Source organism: Prinia subflava, chromosome 7, assembly GCF_021018805.1.
Source record: "Prinia subflava isolate CZ2003 ecotype Zambia chromosome 7, Cam_Psub_1.2, whole genome shotgun sequence".
NCBI lineage: Eukaryota > Metazoa > Chordata > Aves > Passeriformes > Cisticolidae > Prinia > Prinia subflava.
In genome coordinates, this window is record NC_086253.1 from 26,348,815 (window position 1) to 26,371,803 (window position 22,989).

At 40.8% G+C, this 22,989-nt stretch overlaps 1 protein-coding gene across 1 annotated transcript; it reads right to left on the reverse strand.

Moving 5' to 3' along the window:
* Window positions 1-1,575: 1,575 nt before the first annotated feature.
* Window positions 1,576-17,036, reverse strand: OCIAD2 (OCIA domain containing 2). The gene is given in 9 exon segments (XM_063401913.1): window positions 1,576-3,602; window positions 6,014-6,095; window positions 7,288-7,348; window positions 7,351-7,392; window positions 8,003-8,050; window positions 9,867-9,920; window positions 10,745-10,835; window positions 13,167-13,301; window positions 16,892-17,036. Coding segments are annotated over 7 exon segments (432 nt in total). The 5' UTR covers window positions 13,227-13,301; window positions 16,892-17,036; the 3' UTR covers window positions 1,576-3,602; window positions 6,014-6,019.
* Between the last annotated feature and the right edge of the window lie 5,953 nt (window positions 17,037-22,989).

Here is a 22,989-nt window from a genome sequence, read left to right on the forward strand (position 1 = left end):
CCAGATTTTAGACAGCCTTGAGAAGTCTAATTTATTTCCTGGAGAACCTTATTTTTTTTGAGGGACTTACTAGGGAAAAAAACCCAGACAAAACAAAAAAACCTCCATACCCATACAATGTACAAGTGGCTTAGTATTTCAAGGATGTGGAACTACTGCAATACTGATGTCAGAAGTTGGATCCCTTCTCTTTTTTTTGTCCTCTCAAGTGGATTTTTTGTGTGTGATGCCAAAAACAAGCTGGGTGAGTGGGACAAATTACCAGCAGCTCTTTCACGGGTAGAAATGGACATGAGGAGGGGCTGCTCCTCCCAATTTAGCGTTGCTGCCACTTTTTATTTCCCACAGGGCCTGGTGCAGCATGCTCCTGTTGTAAATCCTGCCCCAGAACCTGCTCTCCTTACCAGTTCACTCCAGAGCTCTCCCCTCCTATTACCTGTTGTTGCATAGCATGCCCTATTCTCTCCTTCTTCTCTAAAAATACAATAAAACAAGCCCCAAATCTTGTTTTTGATAGGGATTTATAAAAACCTGGAGTGGGAGCTTTCATGTCCCTTTCATTCCCAGTTTTAGAAGAGAATTATAGACCAGCTGGCTTGCCTAGAGTCTACCTACTAAGGATTTAAACAGGAATGTGGTGTTTTCAACCTGCAATTGCTTTCTCTTCTAAAACACCATTTTTTTTTAAAATTTGGAGTGAATACCATATTTATAAAATGAGTGCCACCAGCTAATACAAAAGTCTGCATAGATAAGCAGTCTACTGCAGTCGTTTGAGGTTGATGTCACTACAGGTTTCCTTTTGCACCCTTTTTCTAATTTCATCAAGTGCATAGAGGCTTATGCATAGCTATTCACTCTGTATGTATTGCAGCTACATACAGGAGGTATTTTGGTTCCTGATTTTAACAAGGATGTGGACTTCACCCAAGCTGTGATATGCCTAAGCACACAGTTCAACTGCCTTGTCTCTGAGTGAGGAAAACAAGTTCAGCTTTCCAGATATAAATGACTCACAGGAAGCTGTGTAAATTCATTGCATATTTTTTAGCCTTTTTGTAACATCTTCTGCCAAAGGGGAATGTACAGCCTATTATCAGTGTAAGAAAACACTAAGAAAAGTTTAGTTTACCTTTGCAAGGTCAATTCTTTTTCCTCCTGGAGACGACTTCTCCTCTTATTAAAGAAGCAACTGATTACCTCAATCTCTCCCTATTTTTTGATAGGTCACCCCTAAATTCAGTGTATTCAACTTCTGCTTCAATTAAAAGTAAATTCTTTCATCTGCTTGTATGGAATGCACAATAGTAATGGCCAACAAAGATTAGCTCATTAAACTACACATAATTACTATAAAACAACTGGTTTTAAAGACCTTCAAAAGAACAGTTTGCCCATTAGCTGTGCTCATTTTTCCCTTGATATGCATAAATGTAGTGCTAATATATCTTAGATTCACAAACTGCCTTTTTTCATACCTGTATCACAGTAACTCATGAACTTAGATCCACACAATTAGCTAATCAGCCTGTTGCAAAGTATGGAAACAAAGTTAGAAAAAAGGGAGACAAGAAATTTTACACATCAGGATATTTATTACAGAAAAATAATCAAAAGTAAAAAATTATCACAATTACATTTACAACAAAGTTCAGGAGCTAAGTTGTAATCCTAAGAGGTAACACTGACACAAGAACAGCCTCTGAGAGTTGGACATGCAAGGTCTCACTGTCCTTGGTGTCTCCTGGGTGTAATGGCTTCCCTCAGATAACCCAGGCACAATAACCTTGGTGCAGCTTCTGGCTGTTTCCTTGACAGCAGATGACAGAGGCAGGGGAAGCAGCTCAGACATGTCACCATGCCAGTTTCGGTGGCTATCACACTACACCCATGACAATTCCATGATTGTCACAAAGGAGGTCGTCTTCTCTGTGGTTGTGTAACTCCCTCTCCCTGGAGCCCCTGTGGAAGGCTCTCCAAGGCTCACCTGCCTGGACACAGCAGCAGCACTACTGTGTATCCCTGACTCCAATTGAAAACGCTGTGGAAAAATACCGTAGAAAAGTAACAAGTGTAAAATTGAAGCCCCTGCTGAGACAGGGGTTCTTAGCAGCTCAAGAGTTCAAGAGGCTAAACACCAAGTAGAAAAGTATAAAATCTTATAGTAAAGAACAGAGAGGCTAGTCAGTCTATCCCTTCCCCTTCTGCCTGGTGGCTGCTTGGCTAGGAAAGGCCATCGAAGTGCTTTATCAGGGAATTGAACACTCAGTCTAATCACTTTGTCAAATCCACAATGTCTTTTGTGTTTACTAACCAATTAATGGTCACATTATACTTTTCCACACTATATATTTTGCTTGCAGAATTTCTTTGTGCCCAGGTAAAGATGCCCACAGAAGCTAGTTCAAAAGAGGGGCACTAACCATAGGCATAGTATAAAAGGAAACAGAAAAATCCCACAGAAGACAGTCTTCACTGACTGACAGTGAAGCCCAAACTTTTCAGTAGCTGTGCATTTATTTCCATGTGAAAGCCATCACTGTATTAAGGGGAAGGGCCTGCTTTTGATTTCCTGAGAGATTTCATGGAAGATTGTGTGTCCTGCTGTTTGTAGAGAGCATGTGCCATCTAGGTTTGGGTGTTTTTCAGCATCTGGTGGCCTCAGACTTTGTGCAACCATACATTGTTCCAAAATATTGTGTGTTCTTGTTCATGAATGTGGCACACACTTTTGGTATCCCTGGCTAAGCAGACCTGTTACCATGAGATTTCCTAGTTTGCTGAGCGTTCATATTAAGTAGAAGGTTTTGCACCTTCTCATGCTCGGTTCATATAAACAAGGAGAGTGTATGTGTAAATATTATCATTATTTACATTTTTATCCTTGGAAAGGAATGACTGTGTGACAGCCCCTTTGACCAATGTGGTTGAGAGGTGGGAACACCACTCTCCAATCCATGGGCACCTTGCTGAAAGTATATAATAGGAAGGAATAAACAAAGCAGGAGATTCTCCCTGCTGCTTTCTGCTCTCCCAAATTCGTGGCTCTGTGTGTCTTTTTGAGCAAGGCTCACAGCTACACAGACCTTTGTGTAAAACTGGCTTAGGGGAAGTTGGTTCAGCACAGTAACTGCAGTCTGACAATGCCCTGGGATTTAGTACTCTTAAAATACTCCATAACCAAGGGGTCAGCTCAGAGACTGAACAGCTGCTTCCCTGTGCAAACCATTTAAACATCCTCACACCCTTTCCATTTGACACAGACAAACATCCCAACATAAACTACTTTGTCTGTTACACAAAGTATTGCCAGCATCTAAATACACTAGACAAATGTAATTTTTCAGCATTAACAGCTAAATTGCACTGAAGACAGGAAAATCAACCAACATGTGCTGGAAAGACAGGAGTGTATTTCAAAAAGTGCATTTCAAAAAACTGGTATTTAGTACAAACAGAGCTAAGTAACAATATACAACTATTTCAAATAAGTCAATTTATACCAAATCTAAGAAATAGAATCACAAAATTATTATTTCTAGTCTACAGGAAAGTGCCTTGAAAGAAGATGCTCCATAAGGTTTTTATCATGTTCACCACATCTGTAAAAAGAATAAAAGGACTTGTTATTTATGGGAGTGCCACCTTGCTTTCAATGTGAAACATGGAGCTTCCTGGTGATTTCTCTGAGAACATTCCAGAGTCCCTGAGAATCAAAGACATTACCTTTGGACTCCTAAACATGAATACAATTTTATCCTGGTGGTCTTCCCAGGTATTGTCAGAGCTTGCACCATTTGCTTCACATGGACAGTAACAAGATGTGCTCAGCAGGGGCTCTGCACATTTTTAGAGCACAACATGCTAAATTAAGAATTTTTATTGAAACATAGAAGAGGTTTAACAATACAGAAAACAACATAATGCTTACAGTACTTATTTTCCTAAGTTTCTGAAAGCTGTCCATCAAAATTGAGTTCTGGCAAATTCAAAATACCACACTGGCCCAAATATAAAGGCTTTTTCATTACAGCAATTAAAACTTGAAAGAAATACATTTACCTTATATTTGTTTTCAAACTAAGTTTTTGACTAAGCTTTCAAGCCCTTTTAAAAACCAAACAAGATGACCTAAGCTGCTGGTAAAATGTGCAGCAATCAAGGTCTTTGATGAATATGTGAGCTGGAGCAGGGAACAGGTTCCACAGCAGAAATTTCAGGACCCATTACAGGAAAAAACCAAGGAGAGAGGCCTGTGGCATCCTGTGTTCTTCCCCTCAAAATGCTGCAATGCTCTTTTGTATTTTAGACAATCTGGAATTTACTTAAAAGCTCATTGGTACTCACACACCAGAAAAAAATTGTCAGCTCACAGAGGAAGGCTGAAAACTAAAATGTGTTTGGATTGAAGGTTCAGCAAACTGCAGCTCTGACAAACAGCAGAGGTAAATCAAACAATAAATATTTGATTCCTCTACACAGGTAATTGCTAGTAGGTGACCATTCTCAATTAAATATGCTTTGGGGTCCTTATTTGAAATAAGCGAGCCTACATAAGCATTTGTTTAAGACAAAATCTTCAAAAGCAGTTAATCAGCACAGTGTTGCAAGAGGTTAATTAAGCTCATAGGTGCTAATGGATTTAGACTGTTATTTATTCAGAGTTATCTAAGTCTGGCTCAGTCCCTCCTTAATGCTGGCACTTGTAAGAAACCCTTCAGAAAGTTTTGTGGGATTTTTTTTACCCCTGTCCTCATACCCAACAAGAGCAGAGAGCTGGTCTGGAGAGCTCTATAGATGGCACCAGAGAAGCACTGCTTCTTTTGCTACAACCCTATTAGGTGTGCCTAAGCCAAAGTGCATTTTCTGCTAGTGGCTGAGCACTTGCAGCACTTGATATAAAAATGCTGAACCAGTGGCAAAGTTGATTAAAATCAGGACTTTATTCTAATGGCTTCTTTAAGGACTCTGAAAACGCTTTTCAATCCTCACTGCCACAATGTATTGTTGCATAGTAAAAGTCCATCAAAATCTCTCTTCTGGGCAAGCAAACAGGTTCTGACAGGATGTTCCTCCTTACAGACTGTCTGTGGGCATGCACTTTAGAGTAAGAAAGGGACCATTACAATCTCCTTGTCTAAATTCCTACATAATATATACTAGACTCAACCCAACATTTTCTGCGTCAGATTTCTGTTCCCAGCTGTATAAACTCCCATGGCAGGGTTTCAAACCGGCCCTCTGCTTTCCTCTCTTGCAGGCAGCCAAGCTATTTGCAAACACTTTCACACATTCTCCTGCCTGTGAGAAATGTAGGCCAGCTTAGCACAAGCAGAAAGTGTGAAAGCATTCTTAAAAACCCCAGCTGCTGGCCCGTTTTTCATAGAGTGCAAGTCCTTTTAAACACTCCCTTACCTTCTACCCTGTAAACCCTCCTTTTTCACAGAGGGAACTTCCCCCTTTCTGGGGTGAGAACAGCACATGAGCCATGTCCCCTGCCCCACCACGGCAGACTGCTCTTGCACTACTATGACACTTCCCCACTAAGACTCTAGCCAAATTGTAGTGCTGAATGCAAAAAACCCACACCCAGCTGTGTCTGCTTTTAGTTCTCAGTATTTCAACGCATTTCTAAATGCATTGAAATGTCAACATAATCCATAATTATTTTATTCTTAAGTAAAACAAGCTGAAAATTGAACAAAGTTGTATTTGTTTTAATACAAGCAGTTGATCCAAATTAATTCCACTTAGATCAATCAGCAATACTCAGCTACAACTAAAGAAAAAATCCTCAAGATGGGGGATTTAAAGTTAGCATGAAAAGTATGTAATATAAAAATTAAGAAACAAAATTAATCAGAAATTACAGATACAGAATATCTCCTTGAGCAATGCTTGGATTTTGATTCATTGTTCAAATCTGTGATTTTCAATATATTGTTCAAAAGAAGAATACCATTCAACATGGAAAATAACATGAGATTTAAAAAAAAATTATAAGGTTGCCTACCTGGGACTAAGATGGAATTGAACCTTCTTTCTCATTCGATCCCAGTTTTGCTTTACATTCTTTGCAAGCATGATGACAATGCCTACAATATTGAAAGCAAATAAAACATTGAAGAATTTTGCTGGATTTCTTCTAATACAAACATATGGCATGATGGCAAAAGTTCTTGAAGAAATAATCTCTTGCCTATATTCCTGATTTTTTTTAATATGGGATATAAACTGCAAAATATGTCTAAATGCCTCAGCCAATAATTGCAAAATAGTAATTGTCAAAATATAACAGGATTTTCTAAGCAGCCAAAGACAGTTCTTACCATTGTACCTATGAGCAAACTGAGCTAGGAGTAAGATGTATAACGTTTTGTGTAATACCAAGTATATACTTTGTTATGTGGGGGAAGAATACAAGTAGAGAAATAAATGGACAACAAAGAAGCTTCCCATTATCAGTCAGGCATTTTTATAGGCATAAAAGCTCATGCTGGTCTGGGGGAAAGATGTGGAAAGACAAAGGAGAATGATTTTTTTGGATAGGTTTTTTGAAAATTTTTCCTTTTGGAAATTTTTTGTTTTGTGAGTGAAAGGTTTATACTTTGAGTATAAAACCATATTGAGAATGGAGAATATAACAGGCAGCTGAAGGAGGGGCTGGGAAGGAAGTCAGAGTCTGATTTGATGTGAAGGAGTACTTTATGTGAGGGTGAGAAAATGATTAAAACACGGAGGCACCAGGTGACACAAGGCAACCACTGAGATCTTACGGTTAGAGGTGCAAGGTGGAAAAAGCACTCTCTCAGTTCGTGCTCCTCATGGTTTGGTGTGACAGCATGAGGTTGGGCAAAGCCATAGAGGAGAGGGAGGCTGGAATATGGGTTGAGATGAGAACATTATTAAAAAATCTGTAGCATATTTAGGCTGACGTAAGTTCCTAAGGAAGACTAAAAGGATCGAAGTGATAGCATGGACAATCTTAGCAGTATGATACTAGATGAAAAGAGAATGAGTAACTGCTGTCACATCACACCTAGAAATACAATAATTTCATTTAAATCACAGATATCCTAGTAACAGGTATTACAATGTGTTTAATTTCCATTTTCTGAAGAATGTGTAGTAGTTTCTAATACTACAATATATAGCCCAAGACGAGCAGTCCTGATTAGTACCTCAGGATCTAAACAAAGAATATAAATTCATAGTTTTGCTGCATATAATTTTTAGTGTGTTTTAGACTATTTTGATCTAGGCTTAATAATTTAAATAAGCACAGACCTTTTTTGTTGTGAACCAAATGGTGCAATACCCATTTTCTGAAACTTTTTTTGGCATCTCCCATGTATGACATCTTTCCAATGGCAAAACCCAAGCCACCGGCAACTATAGAGACAGATAACAAAACATTGTTAATACAACAGTTTAAATCAGGAGTGTGCTATTGGCTCCATTTTAACCTCATAACAAATTGTGAACCACATCTTCTCAGCATGTGTCACAAACACGTGTGAAGTTATACAGGGTTTGCAGGGGTAAATTCAAAAACTACTGAAAACTGGTTACCTATCATGAGACAGAGTAACTGGTCAAAATAATTGACACAGAAAAAGGAAATTATATTCCTGATACAGGAAAAGGATATAATATTTAGAGGAATAGATTATAGAAAATAAAATTAATTCACAATGACTTTTAACATGAACTTCTCTGGCCTTCTAAGAAGCTAGAACATCAGCTTGCCATACTGCTGCACTGTGGCTTTCACTCACTAGGGTCAGAATATAACTTTCTACTGAAAATATTTACATTAGAAGAAACTTGTTTCATCATTTATTTTTAAACACACCAGAAATCTCATTTCCTAATCTGCTGGGGTAATATATAAATTTAAAAAAAAAAAGATTTTGGAAAGAAATTTGGCAAGATTCATCTAAGCTCTGCATATTGCCTATAAAGAACCTTTTCCTTCCTTTTAGAATTGGGTACAACTTACTTGCCATCTTGGGGTATGGACCAAATCTTGGGCTTGCTGAGAAAATGCCTACAATAAAAGGAAATAATCAGAAAGCTTATTCACTTGAGGGACTCACCAGCACTCAAAACCAGAGCACTAATTTTCCTATAGCTTTTGCATTTCTTGAGGTGAGGATGGTATGAAGTCCACTAACTCAGATTTCAGTACATCAGGGCACTTTCTATTCCAGTAGTTCTTAGTGCAAGTGTTTTGGGACAGTCCCAGAGTCATAGGAGGAAAAGAATCTGGACTTTGCAGGATTCAGTTCAGGCAGGAGTTCAGAGTGTAAACCAACATGAAAGCAGTATGTCTGCCACTGGTGACACCTGCAGCTCTGCAGAGGAAGTGATGGTGGTTTATATTTCAGCACAAACCAACTCTGCATATAAAAGAGCAAAATTAAATCTCTTACACAGGATCCAGCTCCTTGTGCTGTGATAAGTAGGATGAAACTGCTCTTTGGTAGCTTTCTGTGGCTATTGATTAAAACTGTAGCACTGGTTTAAAATATCTAGCCTTCTCCTCTGGAGAGGAAAGATTACACATTTTGGCCTTTAAGAGGAGAACACAGTGTGCTAAACAAGTAAAACACAGTATTATCTTTAGCTTTTCCACCAAAATCCACATTCCCCCAGTGAATCCCAGGAGACGAATCCAGTATTCCTCTGAGAACTGTGTCTGGCAGAGGAATGCCATGCTGTGGAGGAGGGTTCCACACAGCAAGATTACCGTGGCAAAGGGAGTGAACACTGGTTGCACTGTTACACGCATTCAGACAGTCATAATAGGTTTAGAAGCTCCAGCATCTTCTAGAGGCATGGCACTGTGTGCAGCCATCAGAAGAAAGTATTTAGACAGAAGAGAATTCAGCCTGTGCTAAGCACAAGGGCCTTTGCCCACTGTGATCTATGCAATTTTATATTGGGTGTCTTGGGGGAAGGGAGGAACAAAATGTTGTTTGTTTCTAATCACTCCCTTCCAATTGTTGACACACAGTAATGATTATTTAATAGGGGCATTTGTTATTTCACAGCTGATCAGAAACATCCAAGTACAATGAACAGAAACTGAGAAGAGTACCTGGTGCCACAGGCTGGCATGTGTTAGCTACAGACAGCCCCAGTGTCCTTCCTATCACTGCTCACCCTTTTTAAATGTGTAATTCTTCCCTGACACACTCTTACTCCTTCTTTCCCTGCCTCCCTACAAGCTCACAGGTCAAGGATGGAACAGGGAACCCACATCAGCCTCTTGTGGTGTAGCTTAGCAGACTTCAGGATGGATGCCCCTCACTCTTTCCCCAAACTTCAACCTTATACATAGTCAAGACCCCCAGCAGGGACACTGAAGGTGCCATGTGTAGAGCCCGGCTCAGCCATCACATAAACAGAATACAATTTTCCTTTGTGTTAGCCTGCAGATCGTGAGCAATCTCTACAGAAAGCTGTCTGTCTCCTCACTTTGGCAGTACTCCCTGTCCCTTTGCACCAAAGCTGCAGTCATATTGACACATGGTCACAGTGAAAACACTGCCAGCATTTTCAAATAAAACAACAGTTGGAGCTGCAGTACCCGATTCTAATGCCCCTGCTTGGACTGTACAATGCTCTGCCCTACAAGCTGCCCCAGGGAAGACTCTACTCAAACACATGTGATCATGGTGACAACATCCAGCCACCAGTCTTTGGATTTGCAAATTACCTTTCCAGTTCATGTTCTTGCAAAAGGATGACTGTGGCAATGCACACATAATAATCAAATCACCATAGCAATGACGGTAATGAGCGAGAAGAATATAGATCTTGCAAAACAGCACTTCATTGATGTATTTTTTTATCTTTACCTTTTGAGATTAGCCCCTGGGTGACAAGCATGCTCCCAAGAGATAAAGGAAGAGCTGTGAAAATGAAAAGGAGAACAGCTGGTATCCGCCAAAAATTGTTATGTATTTGGTAAATATTCTCTTATACGTTAGAAGTTTTCTGTTTCCAATGTTAAACACATTATTTCTAAACATTAATTTTGCCTACTGTCTTGATCACCTATTATATCTGCTCATTCAGATTACGTTCTCTTCAAAGCAAAGATGTCCTCACACAGTGCCAGACATCAGCCATGCTAATAACATAACATCCATAACATTTTGGAGCTAATGCTATATATATATATATTTATTAAACGATAGTTTCCACAATCTGACTATCTCCTCTAACTACTGCAACACTTGTAATGACAGCAGCTCTGATGAAATGGTGAAATCCTTTCCAATCTTCTCCATTAAGGAAACATGTAATTTAGATACAAAGTGAGAGGTACTCAGTAAAGGCACTAGAACAACAAGCACAGACCTTTCAGATATCCTAACATACGAAGAATTTCACAAATCAAAGACACGTAGCCATGCCTGCCTTCCATTTAAAGGCAAGGGTAAGTATGTAACAAAGTAAAACATTCCTAAGGTAGTTGTAATAATGGACTTCAAGAATAGAACCAACTCTACAACTGCTAAAGCTCATATTAAACAAGGCCTCACTTCAACCACCTTTACCTACAATAATTATGCAAATAATTCAATTAAACCTTTAAGAATACAAAGCTTAACTTGACAGAGTTAACCCACAACAGTGTTCCAGCAAAAAGCATTTTGCAGACAGTTTTGCATCTGCATCAAGAAATCATTCTGTGTGGTAAGTGTGGTAAGAATGACTTTGGATCACTCACCTCTGTACCAGAAACTTTCCTGTTTGCATTCTTTACGGATCCTTGCAATCTCTTTGTCTTGAATTTGGGAGATGGGACAAAATAACATTGGCTGAAAGCATAAACCTGGATTAGTTTACCAAATTTAATCTCACAGGAAGAAAAAAAAAATAAATCAATTAAAAAAGATAAATTATTTTAAAAAATAAAATACAAAAAGCCTCTGAGCAAAACTCCTTATTCTGTTGTTAGCAGTGTGATGAAATCTTGATACCCCAACACAGAAACAGAAAGAACTACAAAGGTTTTAAGTTTAAACCACCCATCTTGTTGGTCTTTACTTTCCTAAAATTGCTCAGCTGTTGCTTACCCCAGGAGCATATTGCTGTTAGTAATTTCATTCTCATGAGCTACATTATGTCTCCCAAAAAGAAATGACAGGAAATAAAGGCAGAGTGACAGTTTTCAGAAATCAAGTTCTGCTCTGTACAGAAGTCCACTGAAGTTCAATAAGAGCAGATTTTGCAAGTATGTAGAAGAGAGTCAACATAAACTCTGCTAGAGTCCCCATAAATAGAACTTTCTCTCTGAGCAATTTAAATGTATCCATGGCATTAACTGAACTCAAGCATACTGGCTTCACCCTAATACAAATCAGGCCTCCAACACAAGACTTGTTTAAGGTAGCTCTTTCTTCACCCATTGTGACTGTGAGGAAAAAGTGACAGTATTCTCCCTTGCATTCTACTGCCCAGGATACTGACATGTAGACATAAGAAAATTATTTTTCTTTCTTTAAGAAAAGACTCAGTGTTAGCATTTGAAATGTCATTATCAGACATCTGAGACAAATGGGTGTACTGGTTTCGACTGGACAAGAGTTTATTTTCTCCATAGTAACTGATATGGTGCTAGGTTTTGGATTTATGACCATCCCAGTCTTCACAATACAGGGATATTTAATTACTGCTGAGTAGATCTTACAGAGTCAAGGCCTTTTCTGTTTCTCAGGCTGCCCCACCAGCAAATCTGCTGGGGATGTAGAAGAACTTGGTAGGGGACACAGCTGAGACAGCTGACCCCAGCTGATCCAAGGGATATTCCAATTCCACACCATGACATTGTGCTCAGCAAGAAAAGCCAAGGGAAAGGAGTTGTCATTAAGTTAAAATTAATTAAAATTTTAACATTTTTCTGTAAAAACACAACATCTTCAAATATACGTATTCTTGAAAGAAAACCCAGATATCATAGAACAAGCAATGTCTTGGAAAAAAGAGTACATTCACCTATTACAGGATTTATCTCCTTTTATGCCTGACTGATCCATGATTTTATAGCCATAATAAAGAAATGCATTTATTGGCCATAGCCACACATTTCACATTACAGGTAATTAATATAGGCCCTTCTTCAAGCACTGCTCCCACAGAAATTAATGGTGGTGCTCCTTGGGTGAACAATACAGAATTGGCTCCAATCCAGACCACAGAGAACCACATCAAACTGGTGGTTCAGAGCAAGGTCACAGCAAATACAGTAAAATACAAATAGGCTGACTGAAAGATAAGGAAATGTGTGTTGGAGCCCCAAGTGCACCAACAGGCTTTGCAGCCTTTCTGCCTCCATACACACCCTGCCAGGTGTTTAGTTGCTTGGGCTCAGAGTCAGCTCCATCATGGCACAGTTGTGTAACACCCAGTTAGAAAGCTCAGAGAAAGCAGCAAGAAGCTTTGTCCAGGGCCTTTGTCCTTCAGCTCAGGAGCTGTATATAAGCTTAGGCCCTTGCCCTAACTGTTGTAGGTGTACCATGGAGATCCTTACCTTGCCTTGCTAACCTGATCACCTGGCTTAGCATCAGACTTGCCTGGTAATCACTGAACTGACTGTAGGCTGACCCTGGTTAACATGACTGGATCTGCTCTCCTCCTTTTGTGGTATTGTGCTCCCTGTACCTGAGGCCCCAACCCCTGTCACCCTGCTGTCACTTGTGGCCCTTTCTTGCAGATCAGCCCAATACTGCTGCCCTCTGGTAGTGACTGGTTAGCAAAAGGTCACACCACATTTAAATTCCTCAATTTCTCCATCAGAGGAGAATGTTCATCTTCTGCAGAACTGCAGACCAGGTTCTTGGGCCGTGCTGTTCCCTTCTCCCCTTCTGAACATTTGCATGTAGAACTTGATGGGGGCAGGTTGTACTGGACTTATACTCAGACACCACGGCTACACCAGCTTGTAACTCAGGGCATAAATCAGAGCCATAAGAGCCACAACTCCCAGCCCTCTGACACAGTGAACCAGGAAAAATAACACACCACCCTTTCCTCTCTTCATCTCTATGCTTAAGCTAACAGACACATAATTCTCTCTCCAATAAGAACAACTGACAAAATCCCTGTCATTCATTAGCAACAGCAAATATAAGGGAGGAAAGCCAGCTTACCCATCCAGGTTGCTTAGTTGGAGGTGTCTGACTTCCCTGTTGGACTGTTTCAGAAGACATTGTCTCTTTCCTTATAGTCTGCTACTGCTCCTGTTCAGCAGAAGCGATGTGTTTTATGCTTGGCTACATCTCCTTCTGCTAGGTACAAAGGTAAAAAGTCAAGATATACTGATACTCATAAGTCCAATGTTCAAATAGAAAGAAAAATGACCAGGTTGAAAGGAGTATCCAGCAACCTGATACACAGTTTACAGCACAGTTTATCCCTTATCATCAACACAGAGTTGTGTGTTACTTAAACAGCTAAGTCAGTAACTACGATTAAATGCTGAATCATGACCTAGTACATTATGCTCAATCATAAAGAAATGAAAATAAATATGAGCAAATAATTGAAAACCTTTCTAATTTTTTAATGTATTGCAGGTCCAAGAAACAGCCTCTTTAGTGTGCTGTGCAGAATTACTGCACTGCTTCTACCCTCACTGCCATCATCTGAAGCCTGGATTCCGTAGGACCCACCAGGCATGCCTATCACAAACCACACCTGCATCCCCAAAAACAGATGGTGATTTCCATTTTTTTCTCCAAATTCAGTTACAAACATCCTTTAAAAAATAATACAATAGAACAAATAGATTCCAAAGAGTTTTAGGGTTGCGATCTTCCATGCTTGAGAGCTCTGCTGCTAGGGAAAAGCAAGAAGGAAACTCATATATTTCTAGAGTAATTCAAACATCTAAATTGCAATTTTTACCTAGCACTTTGCTGCATGGTCTGGCATGTTATTAACATAGAGGGCACTTCTGCTTTTCCCAAAGTAGCTTCTGAGAATGGTGGCACTGAGCAAGGCCAAAGTGACTGCAAAGGGCAGAGTTAAATAGAAAAGATATGCAATTTATTGACCTAAATGTTTTTTGGCATCCATAATATTACTGTATAAGCCATTTCCTGCACTTATTTTGGGGTCAGTTACACAGCTATGAAGTTCAAGCAACGTCTGCTTCACATACACTAGATATTCAGGCAGCATAGCTTTTTAAATAGAAGCAACATAACCTCCTCTCCTCTTGGTAAAAAGCTTAAATAAAGCATTGCATTCACACCAATCTGCACTTTATTCTCAGACACTCACAAAAATCACAATGATCATTGTGTCTTTGAAAAAATGTAAGTTTGAAAGCCCTTCAGGAAAGGGAATGAAATCTTGAAATCAGAGAACAAAGTCTAAAAAACTCTTTGGAAAGGAGATATGATCAAATAAAATCCAATTGAAAAAACCCCAGAAAATTTGGAAATGGAGTATGACCAAATGGACTGAGATGAAATGAGGGGCAGTGAAAATGACTAAAACTTGCCAAAGTTACTCCAATTAAAATCCTGAAATCAGGGAAGGAAGGTAACCAAAGAGAGAGGAGAAGAAGCTAAAGAAATGACATGTTCAAAAAAAATAGGAAAAATTCTGAAACCAAGTGAAAACAGCAAAAAGTGAATGGGATGACAAGAGGTGCAGGGAAATGAACTAAAGCTTGCCCAAGTAATCCTCATGGAAATCACAAGATTTCATTCCCATCTAAGGAAAGCTCACAGCTCGACATCATCTTCCTCAGTCTGAGAGCAATTTAATTTTCATTAGTCTCTTGTCACTTAATGCAAAAAAGGACATAAAATACGAGAAAGATGCATAAAACTTTAAAGAGGTTTACGTCTATCAAAAATGAATCAAATTTTCTTATTCTTATCTGCTTTCTTATTCTTATCTACTCAAGAAGCCTACTTGTGCAGACAGCTGCATCAAAATGATCACTGGAAACAGTTTCTAACTGCTGCAACAGATTCAAAGTGCTTGTCTTTTTCATGATGATAAAGCAGCTGAGTCACAGGACGAAAATAAATAAAATAAAATTAAGGGGAAAGAATGGGTACAGATTAAGATTATAAAGATTTTCAGTTTGCCATTGGCCTCCTACGTTGTCCTAAGTACATGTTTCTTCTGAATTATAAGTTGTTCAGCTATGCTACTGCTTCAACATAAGGAAGAACCCCAAAAATATTTAGCCCTTTAAGCAGCCTCATGGTACATCTCCCACACGGGATGAAAGCTGAAAGCTATACTGACAAGAATGAAATGAAGGGACAGAGCTGACATAATCAAAATATTATGTAACTGAATTATTAATATCCATACCTAGCAGACATGCTGTCTCCTATCTGAGGAATGTAAAAGTGTTCCAATATTTTAAGGCCCTGTGTCTTGGAAAGATGACTGTCATCTCAAAAAGACTTTATTCCCATCAGATTACTGGAGAAATGTAACTTTCTTGTAATTTTCTGTAATACTCATTGCTGTTTTCTCAACCTTACATGTAATTCTTAATGTAACAATTAAGTGTATATTCTGGGAAGAATTTCCCAATTATATTATTCTGTTTAAATGAAATACCTATCATACAAGATTAAATCAATGTGGTTTGCAAGGATCAAATATTCAAAAAATTTATTCATCTTCTACAAGAAATGTTCTGGATAATTTACTCATTTACAGAAAAAAATGCTAATATTAGGCTCCTGAAAAATCTCACGGTTTGAATACCTCTAATGGGATGATAAAGAAGCAGTATGCAAAAAAATAGCTAAGTTTTTCAAATATGAGAGTTGTCAACTTCATATACTGTGTTTTCAATAAAAAGCCTCCTGAACAGGAATGGTGACCCCATAATTTCTAGGACTACTTTGGGGAAGAAAGGGGGAGCCAAAATTGCATGTGTTAACAGGTCCACACAGTGGGCTGTAATGGCCAGGACAGGCACCACTCATCAAAGATTTCAGAGAAGCACTTCAAGGACCATTGTGGAAGACGGAAGATGACAAGGCTCAACATGATGTTCCACACCTACCTGAACTGGCTCTTTGTTTTAAATTCAGGCTCTTGTTTCAAAGGTGAGTCTACAGAGCGGCTGCACCAGGTAGTCAATGAAAAGGTCCCTACCATCAACCAGACAGCACGGGGCTGGGAAATGGCCCATGCTTGCTCAGCCCTGCAGCCGCTGCTCAGTGCCCCACCCGGGGCAGTGCACACCCGGCCAGAACAGAGTATTTCTTGCATAGAACCACAGAACCAATTAGGCTGGAAAAGGCCTCAAAGATCATCGAGTCCAGCCTATGACCGAACATCACCTTGTCAACTGAGCCATGGCACTAAGTGTCACGTCCACTCCACCACCTCCCTCCTGGGCAGTCCATTCCAATGTCTAATCACCCTTTTGGTGAAGAAATTCTTCCTGATATTCAACCTGAACTGCCTCTGGAATAGCTTGCGGCTATGTCCTCTTGTCCTGCCATAGTCGTCTGGGAGACCAACTCTCACCTCAACCTCCTTCCAGGTGGTTGCAGAGGGGCAATAAGGTCGCCCCGAGCCTCCTTTTCTCCAGGCTAAACACCCCCAGCTCCCTCAGCCGCTCCTAACATGACTTAAACACCAGACCCTTCAGCAGCTCCGCTGCCCTTCTCTGGACACGCTCAAGCCCCTCAGTGTGCTTCCTGCACTGACGGACCATGGCCCCGCCGGGCTGTGGCAGCACACGCCCCTCGGCAGCCGCCTGCGCCGGCCCCGCTGCCGCCCCGACCCCCGCCGTCCCCGCCGTGACGCCGGAGCCATCCGGCCCCGCGGAGCCCCTCGGCGCGGAGAGGAGGAGTGTCACACTGCCGGCCCCAGCCCCGCTTACCTTCCGCGGGCCGCCGGAGGGAACGGATGGGCGGGGCTGACCCAGCCCAGCCGGCCCCGGAAGCCCACGCGTGGGGCAGCCTGCACAGGAGCGTGCCTGGGCGGGTCGGGCTGCTGGCCGTGCCCGCCTGCCGGGCCGAGTCGCGCTGGGCTGGGGCCGGCCCGGCCGCGCTGCCGGGCCCCAGCGCCCCGTCCCGGCCGCCGGCGCAGGCACACCGGGGCAGCCGGCCCGCCCGGTTCCCTCAGGCCCCGGCTCCTCGCGCCGACGAGGATCACACGAGCGCTTCTCCACTCCCGGTGGGCTGCTCCTGTAGAGGAACAGCGAGCACTCCAAGAAAATTCCGCGTTCTCGGATTTCCCCACTGAAATTCAGAACGCTCTTTTCGGAGGGATATGTGTTAATGAAGGTATCACAGGATCTTTAGGGTTGGAAGGGCCCTTTGGAGGTCGTCTGGTCCAGCCCCCCGTCCCCCTCCCCCCTGCAAGGTAGGGTTGCCTGGAACAAGTGACATAGGAATGTGTCCAGGGGGGTTTGGAATGTCCAGAGAAAGGGAGACTCCATGCCCTCCCTGGGCAGCTTGTTCAGTGCTCTGCCACCCTCAATGGAAATAGCTTCCTCAAGTTGAGGTGGAACTTCTTGTTTTAGTTGAGGGCCATAACTCCTCGTCCTGTGCCTGGGCACCACCAAAAGAGGTCCACCGCCCTCTGACACCTACCTTTGAGATATTTATATGCACTTATGAGCCCCCCCTCCCAGTCTCCTCTCCTCTCCTCCCCTTCCCTTCCCTTCTCTCCAAACCTCTCTTCTCAACAGGCCCAGCTCCTGCAATCTCTCCTCAAGAGAGATGCTCCAGACCTCTATCATCTTTGTGGCCTCCACTGGACCTTCTCCAGCAACTTCTTGTCTTTCTTATAGTGAGGAGCCCAGCAAACAACACACAGGGTATGTCCTACAAATTGAAAATATTTTTTCTGGAAATCAAAGCTTGTTTTTTTAAAAAAAGAAACAACAAATTCTACTTTGACCATTCTGGAATGAAAAGCGTTGCTTATCTACTTTGATTTTAATGCTACAATGTTTATGTAAGTAAATAAATAAATTTTAGTATTAACAAGAATTAATCAAATAAGAAAGTCACTTTCATCAAGCAAAAATAATTTTGCAAGGAAAAGTTATCCTGGAAATGTCAGTTGGGTGTGGGAGGGGCTGTTCTAGGAATATTGAAAAAAAATGCTCCACTTTACCTGAAATGAGAAATGTAATCCCTTTCTTTAGGAATAAAAAACAAAAACAAACAAACAAACAAAAAGTCTTACTTTGCATTTTATTTTAATAAAAAAGGTCTCCGTTTCTATTTTGTTTTGCTTTGTTTTTTTCACAGCAAGACAATAGTTTTCAGTGGAGTATCCTAAATGGTGATATGACACTTCAGTGCTTATCATGAAATGAATAGCCTGTGAGATCATCATTAAACTTCCTCCTTTTGCAGGACCTTGACATCTCAGTTTCATAAGAAACATAAATAGAAGTTAATTTTCTTAAGTCCAAAAAAAGCTTTCAGCTTCCATGAGTCTTGGCTACTTGAAGCCCCTTTCACCAGACTATTCTCCCACTCTTGCCTGCGAAAGCAGAGGATTAAACTTTGCTGCTGGAAAATGTGCGTTTCACATGGAGGCTAGGCAAGGGTGCTGTCCAAAACAAGTCTTGAAAGTGTATCTAATACCTCCTGGGATCTAAAAGGTATTCTTGAAAACATACATGAAAACTATTTAATAGATACTGGCTACGTGCTGTTCTGAAAAATGCATTACACAAGAGAATCCCATGTGGAGTGAGTACTTAATAACCAGTAACTTCTTAACTGATGCAGCTAAAACAGAACATAAAATGAAAGAGCATGGAATGACAATTTTCTCATGGGGCATATGTGTGCCTGGGGACAGTGATTGCCTAGAGATAGGACTGTTTGGATTCTTGCACCTTTCTGTGCACAAGTGCCTATTAAAAATCAGTTTAAGCTTCTTTTTAATTGTAACTTTAAATATAAAGTTGATTATCACAATTGAATATGTTCTTCAAACACTCTTTCTTTCCAAGGTTTACCTGAAAGTTCTTCAATTTATAAAAATGGAGAGAAGGTAATAGACAGAAACCAGTGAATGTGAGTGATTTGGAAGAGTAAATACAATTCAAAAGAGATTCTTACCGTTCCCAGAACAAAATCAACTTTACACATCAAAGAAAAAAACCCCCGAGTGATACCAAAAATAAAACAATCCATGTGGAATTGAATGTTTGGCTGAGGAATTATCTGTTGTCAGAGTAGAAGGAGATCAAGGACTGAGATTTCACAAACTCAGGGAAAGTTTGCCTGCTCTGGCTGCTTGACTGAAGAACCTCTTAGAAAACTGAAGGGTTGCCAGGGCCCTGAGGTTCACCACGTTCACCAAAGCAAAGCCTTTCTGGTGTGCATATTGAACAGAAACACTCCACGTGTGTTTGCAGTGTGTGCCAGGAGGAGGAAATATCACCACTTATGATAAACGTGGTTTATTTGTCTGTTACAGAATCAAACCCAGTTAATTGATTAAAAATTCCCTGAGAAACAAAACTCCACTCCTTTGCTTTGTAACCATAATAGAGCATGGAAAATGAAGTAAGAATTAAATGACAGGGCATTGCTCTCATGCTGATGGGAGTAGGAGTTAAAGGTGAACAAAAAGACATGAAAAGTCACAGCAGGAAACAGTCAACATACTTCTGAGTAAAATATTAAATTCTCCTCACTACTTGCAAGGAATCATGTACGTTTTCTGTATCTTGGCTGGTTCTTGGATGCACTTCTATTTTATACTTGGTCTGGGCTATATTTTAGAAGTGAATAGTTGGTAATTATGAAATGTTCAAGATATAGGATTCCCTCTTCTCAGTGTGAAGAACCCACTAAAGTGCTTGCAGAGAGCTGCATGTGTTCCTGCTTCTGCTGAGGCTGTGACAGGTGGCAAACTGTAAACTCATCCACTCCTGCTTTTTTCCAGAGCTTCATTTTTAATCCTAATCTGTGCTCATACTTTCATGCTTTTTTTCCCCATTTCCCTGGCACTTTCTTCTGCTTCTTCATCATGCCCATTCAGGCATCTCAGGCAACATGCAAGGACAACTATTCACAGGGGTCTGAAAGTTCTTTTAAATGCCGTATGTTTACTTGGGTTTCAAAACATGTTTGTTTGAACCCAAATAAAGTATTGTTTTTTACAGTCACTAGTTTTAGAAATTTACCCCTGTCAACCAGTGTAATTATGGGGCTGTTAAATACAGGTAATTTTTTATGTCTGCCTAAGAGTAGGAGTGTCTTAAACACTATTCTAGAATGAAAGTGCTTCTTGTTTTGTGAGTGGAAACTCCTACTGTAGTGTTTTCTTGACTTTACTGGTTTTACATCATTGTATTCCTATAAAGATCAAATGTTTTTCCTTTATTTTTTGTCAGGTACACCTGTGGCACTCCAGGAATAGAAAAAATACAGTGAAAGGTATTGCTACACATATATGTGTAACTAAGCACCTTGCAGGCATTGACTTTTGTATTTAAGATATTACACCTGAAAACTCTCTCCTCTTTTGCTCTGATGCTCATACATGTATCAGCCTTATGAAGAGCACTAGTATGTAACTTTGTGACATGTGAAGCCAAACTTCATAGTTACTGATAAGCTCAGAGATAGTGCCCAGAATGCAATTGCTAAATTTGTCAGGATTTGCATTATTTTCATTGCATTACGACTTTAATGGAAGCCACACAAGTATATCAGGTTCACAATTCCAGTCATGTCTAGTTTTACTGGAAGTCCACCTCTGAACCATGAAGCAAGATACTGTAATTACAAAAAGTGTTGCAAAATTTTTTCAAATATTTATTGGCTGAATACATACTGTGAGCCTCACGCTCCCGCTACGCAGCTCCAAAAGGAGCTGTGTGTAGGAGGATAGCTTATATCATAAAGTAGAGCTATCCGCAAAACTGGGCCTCAAACCAGGCCTCAGACCAGGCCTCAGGCCTGGTCTAGCAGGCCTCAGTACGTTCCACATACGCAGCACAAATAACCTTATCTGTTACTGGAAATGTGTTAAGGTAGTGGTGCTGCTAGCATGGAATAGTTACTGGAAAGACACGGTGGCTACCTTAAACTGCAATAGTTTACATACTTCTGTATGTCCACTGCCTATCACAGTGCACCTGCTAACTGTAAACTATTCACTCTGTATAAAACCCGACATCTCGCGGAATAAAAGGGATTACGTGCTTGGAACCATATTGGTGTGGACGCACGTCATTCTAGCCCCCGATCTACCAGGGCTCCGCCTTCATATGGCGCCTGAACTTGGGACAGAGCCTGGTCAATACGGCTTAGACGCTGTCTGTTCAAGACTCAGATATTGTCCGCCAGGCTTAGATGCTGTAAGCGAGACTTATTTACCGTCCACCAGGCTTCAATGCTGTGAGACATATTAGCCGTCGCTGAGCTTAGATGCTGTAAGCAAGACTTAAATGTTAAAGACCTCGCTTGATTTAGGACGTGTGTGTGTGTCGCTTGCGGACCACAGTCCTGAATACTCGGGGCAGATCGGGGAGCGTCTGTTGATTGGATTGGTTAGAAAGGCTACAGTGCCACCTACTGTCAGCAGAGAGAAGGTAAGAGTGGCAGACGCAGAGGGATTCAATTATGGACCGGTACCTTTTGGCTGTCATGCAGCTTTTAGCGTCCATTGTCTCGAAAAGAGACGAAAATATCAAAGACTCTGATATAAATCGGGTAACCCTATGGGTTCAGGAAGAACGAAAGCGAAAGCGGCCATCATTTCTTTGCAGAGAAGCAGGACGGAAAGAGAAAGGCAGATTGCTATGGGACGTTGTAGTTTTACCAGCAAAAAGAGCAAAGAGACGTTCAGAGTTAAGTGTAATTTGGGAAGAAGCAATAAATACCTTGCAAACATTCGCAGTAAAGAGCAAAGCCGTAATTTTAGCCGGAGAAAAACAGATTCCCTGTCCCTCTGCTTCCCTCTCCAAGATAAAGGAACAACAGGAAAAATCTAAGGTAGCCAGATGCTTCAGTGGAGATTCCATGCATTCCACGCATTCCGAGAGTGAGAATGCAGCTCCGCTTTGCCCCTCCCTTTGTTCGTCTCTGACCGGCTGTGCAGGGAGAGGGCAGGAAATTCTCTCTCCAGCTCTTGGGCGGAATGAAAACAACCAGGAAGTGGCTCAGCTGCCAGACCCGGGAGGCGGTGCGAAAGATGAGAAGGCAGGCGGGGCCGAAGGCGGAACAAGGAGGGCACAAGTGATGCAGCAAGGAGGCGGATCTCAGGGCGGTGCTGGAAGCGGTGTTAGATTCCTCCTCACAGGAAAAGGAGCTGACACAAGCCCTTACAGCCCCCCCTTCGCTGAGTGCAGAGGCTGTCAGTATCATCTTTGAAGATAAGCAAGCATCGTAACTCAACCCTATGTCGTGCTATTACCCAGGAAGCTTTCAGGATTGTTAAACAGAGATAGTGAAAACATGCAACAAGTGGACATTGCAAGAAAACACCAGAAAAAGAAGGAAAAATAGTCATCTGTCCCTCTATTGTGAAAGAATCCATCACTGTGTGAGAAATACAATGTGAAAAAGATACATCCTATCATGAAAAAGATAAAGCAAAAAATGGAATAGAAATGAGTTTTTAGCTAGAGTTATTAACTCTGTGTAAGGATGAGTTGTTTCTACATTTTGATGTTGTTAAAATTGATTTATGTGTGATTTAATTTGAGTTTAAGGTAATTATTGTTAAACATATAGTTTTAAGGTTTGTTTTTAAGATCCGGGCCCTGATAAGTTTAAGTCAAGTTTAAGCCTATATTTAAGTGTTAAGGAGTTTAATTAGTAATGAATTTTTAGTGAGTTACCACACATATAGAGTTTATAAGGTTAATGAGAGTTGTAGATTTTTGTTGAGACTTACTTATGTTAGATTTAAGAGTTAGTTGATTTAAAGAGTGCTTTATAATTTGTAAAAGGTATAGTTGTTTAACTTGTAAAGTTTAGTTAAGGAAAAAAAAAA